The 16031-nt window shown below is 30.8% G+C and overlaps 1 protein-coding gene across 1 annotated transcript in view; it reads right to left on the bottom strand.

Moving 5' to 3' along the window:
• Ugt50B3 (UDP-glycosyltransferase family 50 member B3) overlaps positions 1-16031 on the bottom strand; it is a 94632-nt gene that overhangs the window by 14059 nt on the left and 64542 nt on the right. Inside the window, exon 2 of the mRNA XM_075312336.1 lies at positions 11929-12069. Within this exon, the coding sequence (XP_075168451.1) occupies positions 11929-12068 (140 nt within the window). The 5' untranslated portion in view covers position 12069. The remainder of the gene's footprint in view (positions 1-11928; positions 12070-16031) is intronic.

Genomic DNA, 16031 nt, shown 5'->3' with positions numbered 1-16031 from the left:
TTGGGTGGATTTCGAATAATATCAAAACAAATCGACAAAAGGTCTATATTATTTGTCTCCTTACTGTGAAAAATAAGCTGAATAAAATGACAGAAATTTTATTTCTATAGAAGATTCTGTCAACATTTTATTTCTATAGAAAATTTTGTCAAAATTTTGTTCCTATGGAAAATTTTGTCAAAATCTTATTTTTATACCCTCCACCATAGGATGGGGGTATATTAACTTTGTCATTCCGTTTGTAACACATCGAAATATTGCTCTAAGACCCCATAAAGTATATATATTCTGGGTCGTGGTGAAATTCTGAGTCGATCTGAGCATGTCCGTCCGTCCGTCCGTCTGTTGAAATCACGCTAACTTCCGCACGAAACAAGCTATCGACTTGAAACTTGCCACAAGTAGTTGTTATTGATGTAGGTTGGATGGTATTGAAAATGGGCCATATCGGTCCACTTTTACGTATAGCCCCCATATAAGCGGACCCCCAAATTTGGCTTGCGATTGCTCTAAGAGAAGCAAATTTCATCCGATCCGGCTGAAATTTGGTACATGGTATTAGTATATGGTCTCTAATAACCATGCAAAAATTGGTCCATATCGGTCCACTTTTACGTATAGCCCCCATATAAACGGACCCCCTGTTCTCTACTGGCCATGCAAAAATTGGTCCACATCGGCCCATAATTATATATAGTCCCCATATAAACCGATCCTCAGGCTTGACTTCCGGAGCCTCTTAGAGGAGCAAAAGTCATCCGATCCGATTGAAATTTATGTGAGTTGTGTTAGTATATTGTCTCTAACAACCATGCCATAATTGGTCCATATCGGTCCATAATTATATAGCCCCCATATGAACCGATTCCCAGATTTGGTTTGCGGATCCTCTAAGAGAAGCAAATTTCATCCGATCCGGTTGAAATTAGGTACGTGGTGTTAGTATATGGTCTCTAACAACCATGCAAGAATTGGTCCATATCGGTCCATAATTATATATAGCCCCCATATAAAATCGATCCCCAGATTTGTCCTCCGGAGCTTCTTGGAGGAGTAAAATTCATCCGATCCAGTTGAAATTTGCAACGTGGTGTTAGTATAAGGCCGCTAATAACCATGCCAAAATTGCTCCATATCGGTCTATAGTTATATATAGGCTATCCCCAATCACACAAAAATTGGTCCTTATCGGTTCATAATCATGGTTGCCACTCGAGCCAAAAATAATCTACCAAAATTTTATTTTTATAGAAAACATTGTCAAAATGTTATTTCTATAGAAAATTTTGTCAAAATTTTATTTCTATAGAACATTTTGTCAAAATTTTATTTCTATAGAACATTTTGTCATAATTTTATTTCTATAGGAAATTTGGCAAAATTGTATTTCTATAGAAAATTTTTTCCAAATTTTACTTCTATAGAATATGTTGCCAAAATTTTATTTTGTCAAAATTTTATTTCTATAGAAACTTTAAACTTAATTATACACGCATTTAATCGGCCTTTTTTTAGGTTAATATATACGATGTATGTGGTATATATTACGGTGTTACGAAGTTTTAAGAAACCTTGCCATCGGCAAGTGTTACCGTAACCCAAGTAATTCGATTGTGGATGACAGTCTTCAGTAGAAGTTTCTACGCAATCCATGGTGGAGGGTACATAAGATTCGGCCTGGCTTAACTTACCGCCGTATGTACTTGTTTTCAAAATGTTTTGTCAAAATTTTATTTCTGTGGAAAATTTTGTCAAAATCTTATTTCTATAGAAAATTATGTCATAATTTTATTTATATAGAAAATTTTAGTTTTATAGAAAATTTTGTCAAAATTTTATTTCTATAGGAAATTTTATCAAAATTTTATTTCTATAGAAAATTTTGTCAAAATTTTATTTCCATAGAAAATTTTATCAAAATTTTATTTCTGTAGAAATTTTTTTCAATGTTTTATTTTTATAGAAAATTTTGGCAAAATTTTATCTCTACAGAAAATTTGTCAAAATTTTATTTCTATAGAAAATTTTGTCAAAATTTTATTTTTATAGAAAATTTTATTTCTATGGAAAATTTTGTCAAAATTTTATTTTTATAGAAAATTTTCTCAATATTTTATTTTTATAAGAAAATTTCTCAAAGTTTCATTTCTATATATAATTTTCTCAAAATTTTATTTCTATCGAATATTTTCTTAAAATTTTATTTCTATAGGAAGTTTTCTCAAAATTTTATTTCTGTCGAAAAGTTTCTCAAAATTTTATTTCTTTAGAAATTTTTGTCCAAATTTTATTTCTAAGAAAATTTTTCAAAATTTTATTTCTATAGAAAATTTTGTCCAAATTTTATTTCTATTGAATTTTTTCCAAATTTTATTTCTATAGAAAATTTTGTCAAAAATTTATTTCTATAGAAAATTTTGTCAAAATTTTTTTTTCTTCTTTCTAAAAAAATGTTATCACAATTTTATTTACATATAAAATTTTATCAGAATTTTATTTCTGTAGAAAATTTTGTCCAAATTTTATTTTTATAGAAAATTTTATTCATATTTTATTTCTATAAAAATCAAAATTTTATCAATTATTATATCAAAATTTTATTTCAATAGAAAATTTTGTCAAAATTTTATTTCCATACAAAATTTTATCAAAATTTTATTTCTATAGAAAATCTTGTCAATATTTTATTTCTATAGAAAATTTTGTCAAAATTTTATTTCTATAGATAATTTTGTCAAAATTTTATTTCTGTAGAAAATTTTGTCAAAATCTTATTTCTATACAAAATTTTGTCAAAATATTATATCTAACATATAGAAAATTTTGTCAAAATTTTATTTCTATAGAGAGTTTTGTAAAAATTTTATTTTTATAACAAATTTTCTCAATATTTTATTTCTATATGAAATGTTCTCAAATTTTCATTTCTATAGATAATTTTCTCAAAACTTTATTTCTGTCGAAAATTTTGTCAACACTTTATCTCTATAGGAAGTTTTCTCAAAATTTTATTTCTGTCGAACAGTTTCTCAAAATCTTATTTCTTTAGAAAATGTTGTCCAAATTTCTCAAAATTGTATTTCTATAGAAACATTTGTCAAAAAATTTATTTCTAATTTTATTTCTATAAAAAAATTTTGTCGAAATTTTATTTCAATAAAACATTTTGTCAAAATTTTATTTCTGTAAAAAATTTTGACAAAATTTTACTTCTATAGAAAACTTTATCAAAATTTTATATCTATTGAAAATTTTATACAAATTTTATATCTATAGAAAATTTTGTCAAAATTTTATTTCTAGAGAAAATTTTGTCAAAATTGTATATCTATAGAAAATTTTGTCAAATTTTTTTTCTATAGAAAATTTTGTCAAAATTTTATTTTTATAGAAAATTTTGTCAAAATTTTATTTCTATAGAAAATTGTGTCAATTTTCTATTTGATATTTGATATTTTTCGGTGTACTTGAAAGGATAAAATAGTGAAGGCAGAAATTGGTGACAATTATTACTTCGCTTATCATAAATTCGGACTTATTGTCCGTCTCCATAACAGTATTTTTCAAAATTAAAATGACAATGGTCACTTAACTTTAGACTCCCTCATTAAACTGAACTTTTTCCCTGAGTGCAAGATTTTGGAGATAACATAATAATTGCAAATTGTAGCACGTCCGCGATGTACAAATTTCAAAGAAATCTTATAGTAACCATATTTATTCGTATAATATTGACTTTACAATCAATCTTTCCATTGATTTTGTGGACAAATACTGAATTATCGCATTTCTTTATTTCTTTATGAAATATGTCTCGATATTCTTTTTGTTTGACCAAATAAAAAAAAATTGATTGCTAATAATGTTTTGTTTTGAAAATAATGAAATAATGATTGACATTGATAATGATAATGATCAATAAACAATACGTGCGAATATATCAATATAGCGGAATTCTTGTTTTGTTAGGCCTTTAATGCAGCTTCGTAGGTATTTCATCGAATTATTTCATTTCATCTTTTTCAATTATGAAATATTTCCGCAATAATATGAAGAAGAAAAATAAAAAAATTGCAAATTCTATATGAAACCAATAATCACCAATACTCTCACAATGACTGAGTCAATTTTCATGGAATCCATTAAATATTTTTACCTCAAACATGTACGATTGGTAGGCAGCTTGGTAAATTAAAATAGGAATGATTTAAAGTCTGGAGGAGCCGATATCCTAACTTATAGGTAAATGTAAATTTTGATCATTATGATTTCTCTTGTGTGAAATATATCCAACACCAAGTTGTTCGGACGGTTTTACAATATTACATAGTTCGGGCTCAAACCACCTTCTGATCAAGTTGGTGAATTCTGTGAATTCACATGTATATAAATATTGATAAAAAAAAATAACTGGAAGCTAGATATCTCCAGTGAATTTGTTATTACTCCCAATCAAATCGGGGAATATGGAAGCTATACCAAATCAGGGGCAAATATTGTGCCAAATTTCATTCAAATTTCATTATTGAAGGTTGTAAAATGATTCCAACAGACCGATAGATGGACATTATATAGTTGGAAACCGATATTTCGATGTGTTACCTTCCCATGGTGGCGGGTATAAAAATTGTCAATAAGATTGAAAAATAAATAAAAAACTAACATAAATGACAATTCTACTATTTTTGCAAAATTTCAAGTAAATCGGTCTCAAGTGGTCATATATTAAGTCTAAATCGGAGCTAAATGGGGCTATATATAAATATGAATCGATTTCAACCAAATGTAGTGTAGATAGCTGAGATGGTAGTTCATTCCAAAACGAATTTCTTGTAGGTCGTCGAAAATAAGTTGTTCCAGAAATTTTTGATTCTTGGCGCCAATTGATATTCCAAGATCGCTATTTGACCTATCGTCAGATTGAGAAAATCTTAGGCATTAGCAGGACCAGCATTCATTCAATATTGCATGAGCATTTGACCGTCAACAAAATTTGTTCGCGTTCAATCCACGGTTGCCACTCGTGCCTAAATTAGTCTACCAAAATTTGAAGAAAATTTTACCAAAAATCGACTAAATTTAAACAATTTTATTTTGACGTTTATTATCAAAATTTTGCCAAAATTGTATTTTGTTAGAAAATTGTATGAAAATTTTATTTCTCTAGAAAATGTTGGTAAAATGTTATTTCTGTAGAAAATTTTGTTAAAATTTTATTTCTATAGAAAATTTGGTCCACATTTACATCAATCGAAAATTTTGTCAAAATTTACCTCTACAAAAAATTTTATCAAAATTTTAGTTCTCTAGAAAATTGGGTCCACGGTTGCCACTTGTGCAAAAATTAGTCTACCAAAATTTGAAGAAAATTTTACCAAAAATCGACTAAATTTTAAAAATTTCATTTTGACGTTCGATCAAAATTTTGCCAAAATTGTTTTTTTTTTTTTAATTTTATCAAAATTTTATTTCTCTAGAAAATGTTGGTAAAATTTTATTTCTGTAGAAAATTTTGTTAAAATTTTCTTTCTATAGAAAATTTGGTCCACATTTACATCAATAGAAAATTTTGTCAAAATTTACCTCTACAAAAAATTTTATCAAAATTTTAGTTCTCTAGAAAATTTTGTCAAAATTTTATTTCTCTAAAAAATGTTGTCAAAATTTTATTATTCTAGAATTTTTTTCCAAAATTTTAGTTATCTAGAAAATTTTGTCAAAATTTTATTATTAGTAGAAAATTTTACCATAATCTTATTTCTATAGAAAATTCTCCTAAAATTACTTCTAAACCCAAAGAAAAAATACTTTCCTTCGGAACGAAATTTTAGGCAAACAAAATTTTCATTTAATGTAAAGTATTTTCTGTAAGAGCAAATAAACCCGAAATTATGGCAAATGATTCAATGATTGTCTCTCATATTTTTCTTTTGTTTCTAAACAATTTTTTTAACGTTAAAAAAAAATTGTTTTGTCTAAAATTTCGTTCCTCAGCATAGAAAACTCTTCTTTCAGTGTAAAGAACATTTTGCAAAAATCTTATTTCTATAGAAAAAAACAAGTAAGGGAAGTCTAAAGTCGTGCGGGGCCGACTATATTATACACTGCACCACTTTGTAGATCTAAATTTTCGATACCATATCACATCCGTCAATTGTGTTGGGTGCTATATAAATTCATACATTTGAATATCACTCGATTTGGGCAGAATTTGATACACTTTTACAAAATCTATAGTCTCAAAATTTAAGTTGGCTAATGCACTAGGGTGGAACACAATTTTAGTGAAAAAATATGGGAAATATTTAAATCTGAAGCAATTTTAAGGAAACTTCGCAAAAGTTTATTTATGATTTATCGCTCGATATATATGTATTAGAAATTTAGGAAAATTAGAGTCATTTTTACAACTTTTCGACTAAGCAGTGGCGATTTTACAAGGAAAATGTTGGTATTTTGACCATTTTTGTCGAAATCAGAAAAACATATATATGGGAGCTATCTGAACCGATTTCAACCAAATTTGGCACGCATAGCAACAATGCTAATTCTACTCCCTTTGCAAAATTTCAACTAAATCGGAGTTAAAAATTGGCCTCTGTGGTCATATGAGTGTAAATCGGGCGAAAGCTATATATGGGAGATATATCTAAATCTGAAACGATTTCAACCAAATTTGGCACGCATTGCTACAATGCTAATTCTACTCCCTGTGCAAAATTTCAACTAAATCGGAGCAAAAAATTGGCCTCTGTGGTCATATGAGTGTAAATCGGCCGAAAGCTATATATTGGAGCTATATCTAAATCTGAACCGATTTCAACCAAATTTGGCACGCATAGCTACAATGCTAATTCTACTCCCTGTGCAAAATTTCAAGTAAATCGGAGCAAAAAATTGGCCTCTGTGGTCATATGAGTGTAAATCGGGCGAAAGCTTTATATGGGAGCTATATCTAAATCTGAACCGATTTCAACCAAATTTGGCACGCATAGCTATAATGCTAATTCTACTCCCTGTGCAAAATTTCAACCAAATTGGGGTAAAACTCTGGCTTCTGGGACCGTATTAGTCCATATCGGGCGAAAGATATATATGCGAGCTATATCTAAATCTGAAGCGATTTCAATAAAATTTGGCACACTTGACTATAGTACTAATTGTTCTTCTTGTGCAAAATTTTAAGCAAATTAGAGTAAAACTCTGGCTGCTGGGTCCATCTAAGTCCATATCGGGCGAAATATATATATGGGAGCTATATCTAAATCTGAACCGATATCTTCCAAAATCAATAGGGATCTATTCTGAGCCAAAACACATACTTATGCCAAATTTGAAGTCGATTGGACTAAAACTGCGACCTAGACTTTGATTACAAAAATGTGTTCACGGACAGACGGACAGACGGACATGGCTATATCGACTCAGGAGCCCACCCTGAGCATTTTTGCCAAAGACACCATGTGTCTATCTCGTCTCCTTCTGGGTGTTGCAAACATATGCACTAACTTATAATACCCTGTTCCACAGTGTGGAGGAGGGTATACAAATATTTCTATAGAAAATTTTGTCAAAATTGTATTTTTATAAAAAAAATTAAGTACACCTTAGTTGGACAGCAATATTTTGCAAAATCTACCAAAATATCAAGATTTCTGCCAATCTACCAAACAGTAAAAAATCTACCATCTGTGGCAACCGTGGTTGGGAGCCACCGTAATGCAATGGTTAGCATGCCCGCCTTGCATACACAAGGTCGTGGGTTCGATTCCTGCTTCGACCGAACACCAAAAACTTTTTCAGCGGTGCATTATCCCAACTCAGTAATGCTGGTAACATTTCTCAGGGTTTCAAAACTTCTCTAAGTGACTTCACTGCAATGTGGAACGCCGTTCGGACTCGGCTATAAAAAGGAGGTCCCTTGTTATTGAGCTTAACATAGAATCGGGCCGCACTCAGTGATAAGAGAGAATATATGAATAGTCTAAGTGAGCCTGATACACCGGGCTGCCACCTAACCTAACCTAACCTTGACAAAATTTTCTATAGAAATAAAATTTTGAGAAAATTTTCTGTTGGAATAAAAGTTTTGTATAGAAAAAAAAAATGAAATTTTTTATAGAAATAAAATTTTGACAAAAGTTTCTACAGAAATAAAATTTTGACAAAATTATCATAGAAAAAAATTTTTTGAGAAAATTTTTTATAGAAAAAAAAATTTGAGAAAATTTTTTATAGAAATAAAATTTTGACAAAATTTTCCATAGAAATAAAATTTTGACAAAATTTTCCATAGAAATAAAATTTTGACAAAACTTTCTGTTGGAATAAAATTTTGATTAAATTTTATTTCTATAGAAAATTTAAATTAAAATTTCTATAGAAATAAAATTTTGACAAAATTTTCTATTGAAATAAAATTTTGACAAAATCTTCTATGGAAATAAAATTTATTTTTATTTAAAAAAATTAAATTTTGATAAAACTCTCTATAAAAATAAAATATTGGCAACATTTTCTATAAAAAAACTAAAACTTTTAATCATTTTTTTATAGAATTAAAATTTTGAGAAATTTTTCTATAAAAACAAAATTTTGAGAATATTTTCTATAGAAATAAAATTTTGACAATTTTTCCATAGAACTAAAATTTTGGCAAAAAATTCTATAGAACTAAAATTTTGACCAAATTTTCCATAGAACTAAAATTTTGTGAAAATTTTCTATAGAACTAAAATTTTGACAAAATTTTCCATAGAACTAAAATGTTGACAAAATTTTCTATAGAACTAAAATGTTGACAAAATTTTCTATAGAACTAAAATTTTGACAAAATATTCTATAGAAATAAAATTTTGAGAAAATTTTCTATAGACTTAACATTTTGAGAAAATTTTCTATACAAATAAAATTTTGACAAAATTTTGTTTAGAAATATAATTGTGTGAAATTTTTTTATAGAAATAAAATTTTGACAAAATTTTCTACAGAAATAAAATTTTGACAACATTTTCCATAGAAATAAAATCTTGCGAAAATTTTCTATAGAAATAAAATTTTGACAAAATTTTCCATAGAAATAAAATTTTGACAAAACTTACTATTGAAATAAAATTTTGCCAAAATCTTCTATGGAAACAAAATTTATTTTTATACCCTGCGCCACACTGTGGAACAGTTAGTGCATATGTTTGTAACACCCAGAAGGAGACGAGATAGACACATGGTGTCTTTGGCAATAATGCTCAGGGTGGGTCCCTGAGTCGATATAAGCATGTCCGTCCGTCCGTCTGTCCGTCCGTCCGTCTGTCCGTCCGTCCGTCTGTCCGTGAACACATTTTTGTGATCAAAGTCTAGGTCGCAGTTTAAGTCCAATCGACTTCAAATTTGGCACATGTTCCTGGTTTGGTTCAGAATAGAACCCTATTGATTTTGGAAGATATCGGTTCAGATTTAGATATAGCTCCCATATATATCTTTCGCCCGATATGCACTTATATGGATCCATAAGCCAGAGTTTTATCCCGATTTGCTTGAAATTTTGCACAGGGAGTATAATAAGCATTGTTGCCATGCGTGCCAAATTTGGTTGAAATCGGTTCAGATTTAGGTATAGCTCCCATCTAAATGTTTTTCGGATTTCGGATGGTAAAAATACGAACATTTCCCTTCTAAAATCGCCTCTGTTTAGTGGAAAAGTTGTAAAAATTACTCTAATGTTCCTCTACTTCTAATACATATATATCGAGCGATAAATCATAAATAAAAGTTTATAAAGTTTCCCTAAAATTGTTTCATATTTAAATCTTTCCCATATTTTTATACCCTTCACCACTACTGTGGTACAGGGTATAATAAGTTTGTGCATTTGTATGTAACGCCAAGAAGGAAAAGTCTGAGACCCATCGTTTAGTATACCGATCGTCTTACAATTAAATTCTGAGTCGATTTAGCGATGTCCGTCTGTATGTCTGTCTGTCTGTCTGTCTGTTTGTTGATGTATTTTTGTGTGCAAAGTACAGCTCGCAGTTTTAGTCCGATTGTCCTAAAATTTGGTATAGAGTCCTGTTTCGACTCAAAGACGATCCCTATTGATTTTGGAAAAAATCGGTTCAGATTTAGATATAGCTGCCATATATATTTTTCACCGATCTGGTCATAATCGGCGTGTATATCAACCGATCTTCCTCAAATTCCGTACATCCGAATATTTTATGAGTCTCGAAAAACTTGCAGAATATCATCCAAATCGGTTCAGATTTAGATATAGCTCCCATATATAGCTTTCGCCCGATTTACACTCCTTTGTCCACAGAGGCCAATTTTTTGCTCCGATTTAGTTGAAATTTTGCACAGGGAGTAGAATTAGCATTATAGCTATGCGTGTCAAATTTGGTGGAAATCGGTTCAGATTTAGATATAGCTCCCATATACAGCTTTCGCCCGATTTACACTCATATGACCACAGAGGCCAATCTTTTACTCCGATTTAATTGAAATTTTGCACAGGGAGTAGAATTAGCATTGTTGCTATGCGTGTCAAATTAGGTTGAAATCGGTTCAGATTTAGATATAGCTCCCATATATATGTTTTTCTGATTTCGACAAAAATGGTCAAAATACCAACATTTTCCTTGTAACTAAAATCGCCACTGCTTAGTCGAAAAATTGTAAAAATGATTCTAATTTTCTTAAACTTCTTATACATATATATCGGGCGATAAATCATAAATAAACTTTTGCGAAGTTTCCTTAAAATTGCTTCAGATTTAAATGTTTCCCATATTTTTTTACTAACATTGTGTTCCACCCTAGTCCATTAGCCGACTTAAATTTTGAGTCTATAGATTTTGTAGAAGTCAAGTTCTGTCCAGATCGAGTGATATTTAAATGTATGTATTTGGGACAAACCTTTATATATAGCCCCCAACACATTTAACGGATGTGATATGGTATCGAAAATTTAGATCTACAAAGTGGTGCAGGGTATAATATAGTCGGCAACGCCCGACTTTAGACTTTCCTCACTTGTTTTATTATCATTGTGTTTCACCCTAGTGCATTAGCCGACTTAAATTTTGAGTCTATAGAGTTCGTAGAAGTCTATCAAATTCTGTCCAGATCGAGTGATATCTAAATGTATGTATTTGGGACAAACCTCTATATATTCAGCACCCAACACATTTGACGGATTTGATATGGTACCGAAAATTTAGATCTACAAAGTGGTGCAGGGTATAATATAGTCGGCCCCGCCCGACTTTAGACCTTCCTTACTTGTTATTTACAAAAAATAAAATTTTGATAAAACTCTCTATAAAAATAAAAAAAATTTTGAGAAAATTTTCTATAAAAACAAAATTTTGAGAATATTTTCCATAGAAATAAAATGTTGACAATTTTTCCATTGAACTAAAATTTTAACAAAAATTTCTATAGAACTAAAATTTTGACCAAATTTTCCATAGAACTGAAATTTTGTGAAAATTTTCTTTAGAACTAAAATTTTGACAACATTTTGCATAGAACTAACATGTTGACAAAATTTTCTATAGAACTAAAATTTTGACAAAATATTTTCTATAGAAAAAAAATTTTGAGAAAAGTTTCTATAGAAATTAAATTTTGACAAAATTTTGTATAGAAATAAAATTTTGTGAAATTTTTTTATAGAAATAAAATTTTGACAAAATTTTCTACAGAAATAAAATTTTGTCAACATTTTTTATGTAGAAATAAAATTTTGAGAATAATATATCAATGAAATTTTTTTTTGTGTTTGGTCGAAACTAGGCTTGAACCCACGACCCTATGTATGCAAGGCGGGTATGCTAACCATTGTACCACCCTTATGGTGATATACGTTTTGTTAATTATTTAGCATAAAATTTTGATACCCTGTCATAGAGTATAAGCTTATGGACTTACCTATCTATCAAGCCTTTGGCTAATTCCCAAAAAGGAATTTTATGGGATTTGGTGCCACCCATTGTAACCATCAAAATATCAGCTGATAAACAACTCCCCACACATATAAGGAAAATTGTGGTACATATTAAATTATTCATGCTGTAAAGATAAAGACAAGAAGAAGAAAAGAAATTAATAATAAATAAACTATAAACTAAAAATTAAGAATTTCTTAAAAACTAAATATTATAAAAATTTATATACACACCTATTGATTAATTTCTAGAAATTTTCTCTTGTATATTTACTCTTTTATTGTAGACAGACAATATGAAACAAACCAATTTCCCCCAATAAAAAACAAAATAACTCCAACACCATTAACCATTAAAATTAGAATTTATAACTTTGTCCCTGAATTATATGAAAAACTAATTTTCTTTTATCTCTACAAATGTATCAATCGGATGTCAATTCAAAAACAAAAACTGGTTGACTGACTTTAATTGACCATGACCCAAGGGGTAACTTTTGCAGGCAAAATAATTTTGATTTTTTTTTCTAATTTTTATGATTATTGAGTTCTGCGTTCTCTTGAATGGATGTTGGTATTATAAGTAATTAAGCATTCAGTTTTGGTTGATTTCTAGAAGTTTAAAACTAGCACGATACGTCTAACTTGGAAATTTTGGTAGTTTTGGCTTTGGTCTTTTAACTTTTTTTACTCTATAATAGCCATTACATTACGTTGTTTTGTTGCTGTATTGCAACATTCACACAGTTCAAGGGAGTCCATTGCACAAAGAAATCTTGTTTGTTTGTTTGCTTGGAAAATTTTGGACTTGTTGCCCCCAAACATGCAAGTATTCATAGGCATAGCTATGTATGATGTATCTTTATTTGGTTGCCTGAGGCTTGTTTTTCGAATATATGGTACATATGTATGCGTATGCAACCAATGGATATTTCCACCAAGGAAACTTGTTGCTAGTATCTTCCATTATCATTCTGGGTGGTAATAGAATTTTACAAGTGCATCATCGATAAGTTGGAAAAAATGCGCTTAGATATCATGTTTCAAGAATGGAAATGCACTGAAAAAAATATTTATATAATATTAAAGATTACTCAACTTAAATTTTAGGATGCGCAATTTACAAAGTATTAGGGGCAATTTTTTTTAATAATTAAATTTTAATTAAAATAAAGTTTATAATCTTTGATTCAAAAATTTTTGTATGTCACAAATTTTGGTAACTTGCATCACTCCATTAAAGTCGTATGTCTTTGAACTAAGGCAAATTTTCCTTAAAGTAAAGAAACACAATTTTGATTTAAAGAAACCATCCTTAAATTAACTGAAATATTGAGTCTTTAGATTTAAGATAAAAACGCTTCAAATATAGGCTAAGACTTTTTTTTGAGGATTTGGCATCTTTAGTTTAAAGCTTTTTTTGGAATTAAGAAAACCATTTTTACTTTGAAGTATCCGTTACAATTTTGATTTTTAAATTGGCATTTGTTTGCACATGAATAGCTTCATTAATACACCGGGAAAAATAATGAAAATTCGATAAATGAGTTTTGTTTCCTAATTCAAATTTTATTGATCCTAGGTTAGGTTTGGTTAGGTGGCAGCCCGATGTATCAGGCTCACTTAGACTATTCAGTCCATTGTGATACGGCATTTGGTGAACTTCTCTCTTATCACTGAGTGTTGCCCGATTCCGTGTTAAGCTCAATGACAAGGGACCTCCTTTTTATAGCCGAGTCCGAACGGCGTTCTACATTGCAGTGAAACCACTTAGAGAAGCTTTGAAACCCTCAGAAATATCACCAGCATTACTGTGGTGGGATAATCCACCGCTGAAAAACATTTGGTGTTCGGTCGAAGCAGGAATTGAACCCACGACCTTGTGTATGCAAGGCGGGCATCCTAACCATTGCACTAAGGTGGGATAATCCACCGCTGAAAAATTTTTTGGTGTTCGGTCGAAGAGGGAATCGAACCCACGACCTTGTGTATGCAAGACGGGCATGCTAACCATTGCACCACGGTGGCTCCATGATTGATCCTATTGATCCGAGATTTAAAGCCAGATAGGTCGCAAAAAATCTCTTTATTTTAAAGAAGCAGAATCTTTGGATCGGAATCAATACCTAAATTCTTAAGAGAAGATCAAAATCTTTGCATCCAAGTAAACTTTTTTGAGTGTGGGTATTGCAATCAGAGTCAAAAAGTCGAAAATTCGCATTTTTCAATATTTGGGAAATCGTTATTCATAAAAATTGGGAATATGTATTACTTTTAATTTAAAAAATGAATTTTTGGGATTATTTGCAAAGTCGTCTTTAAAGTGAATTTCTTCGAAAATTTATAAAAATTCATTTGTAACAAAATTTTTATTTTTTCAATAAAAAACAAGTATATACGGCCGTAAGTTCGGCCAGGCCGAATCTTATGTACCCTCCACCATGGATTGCGTAGAAACTTCTACGAAAGACTGTCATCCACAATCGAATTACTTGGGTTGTGGTATCTTAAAACTTCTTAACATCGTTTTCTAAATTGTGAGTTAGTCCATACGTGGTACATATTAGACAAAAAAGTTATGTATAGATAAGTCTACAAATAATTACGAATCGATATGGACTTTTTGCACGATATGTAGAGAGCCAGAATTGAAATATGGGGGTCGCTTATATGGGGGCTATATAGAATTATGAACTTGATATGGACCAATTTTTGTGTGATTGGGGATCGATTTATCTGAGGGCTACATATAACTATAGACCGATATGGACCTAGTTAGGCATGGTTGTTAACGGTCATATACTAGCACAATGTACCAAATTTCAACTTACTCGGATGAAATTTGCTCCTCCAAGAGGCTCCAAAACCAAATCTCGGGATCGGTTTATATGGGGGCTATATATGATTATGGACTGATATGGACCACTTTTGGCATGGCTGTTAAATATCATATACTACCACCACGTACCAAATTTCAACCAGATCGGATGAGTTTTGCTTCTCCAAAAGGCACCGGAGGTCAAATCTGGGGATCGGTTTATATGGGGGCTATATATAATTATGGACTGATATGAACCAATTCCTGCATGGTTGTTGGATACCATATACTAACATCACGTACCAAATTTCAACCAGATCGGATGAATTTTGCTCTTCCAAGGGGCTCCGGAGGTCAAATCTGGTGATCGGTTTATATGGGGGCTATATATAATTATGGACCGATTTCGACCAATTTTTGCATGGGTGTTTGAGGCCATATATTAACACCACGTACCAAAAATGAACTGAATCAGATGAATTTTGGTCTTCCAAGAGGCTCCGAAGGTCAAATCTTGAGATCGGTTTATATGGGGGATATATATAATTACGGACCGATTTCGAACAATTTGTGCATGGGTATTTGAGGCCATATATTAACACCATGTACCAAATTTCAGCCGGATCGGATGAAATCTGCTTCTCTTAGAGGCTCCGCAAGCCAAATCGGGGGATCGGTTTATATGGGGGCTATATATAATTATTGACCGATGTCGACTAATATTTGCATAATTGTTAGAGACCATATACTTACACCATGCACCAAATTTCAGCCGGATCTGATGAAAATTGTTTCTCTTAGAGGCTCAGCAAGCCAAATCGGGGGATCGGTTTATATGGGGGCTATATATAATTATGGACCGATGTGGACCAATTTTTGCATGGTTGTTAGATACCATATACTAACACCATGTACCAAATTTCAGCCGGATCAGATGAAATTTGCTTCTCTTAGAGCAATCGCAAGCCAAATTTGCGGGTCCGTTTATATGGGGGCTATACGTAAAAGTGGATTTGCAATACCATCCGACCTACATCAATAACAACTACTTGTGCCAAGTTTCAAGTCGATAGCTTGTCTCGTTCGGAAGTTAGCGTGATTTCAACAGACGAACGGACGGACGGACGGACGGACGGACGGACATGCTCAGATCGAGTCAGAATTTCACCACGACCCAGAATATATATACTTTATGGGGTCTTAGAGCAATATTTCGATGTGTTACAAACGGAATGACAAAGTTAATATACCCCCATCCTATGGTGGAGG

Source organism: Haematobia irritans, chromosome 5 (assembly GCF_050003625.1).
Source record: "Haematobia irritans isolate KBUSLIRL chromosome 5, ASM5000362v1, whole genome shotgun sequence".
NCBI lineage: Eukaryota > Metazoa > Arthropoda > Insecta > Diptera > Muscidae > Haematobia > Haematobia irritans.
This window is presented reverse-complemented; position numbering and strand designations above follow the sequence as displayed.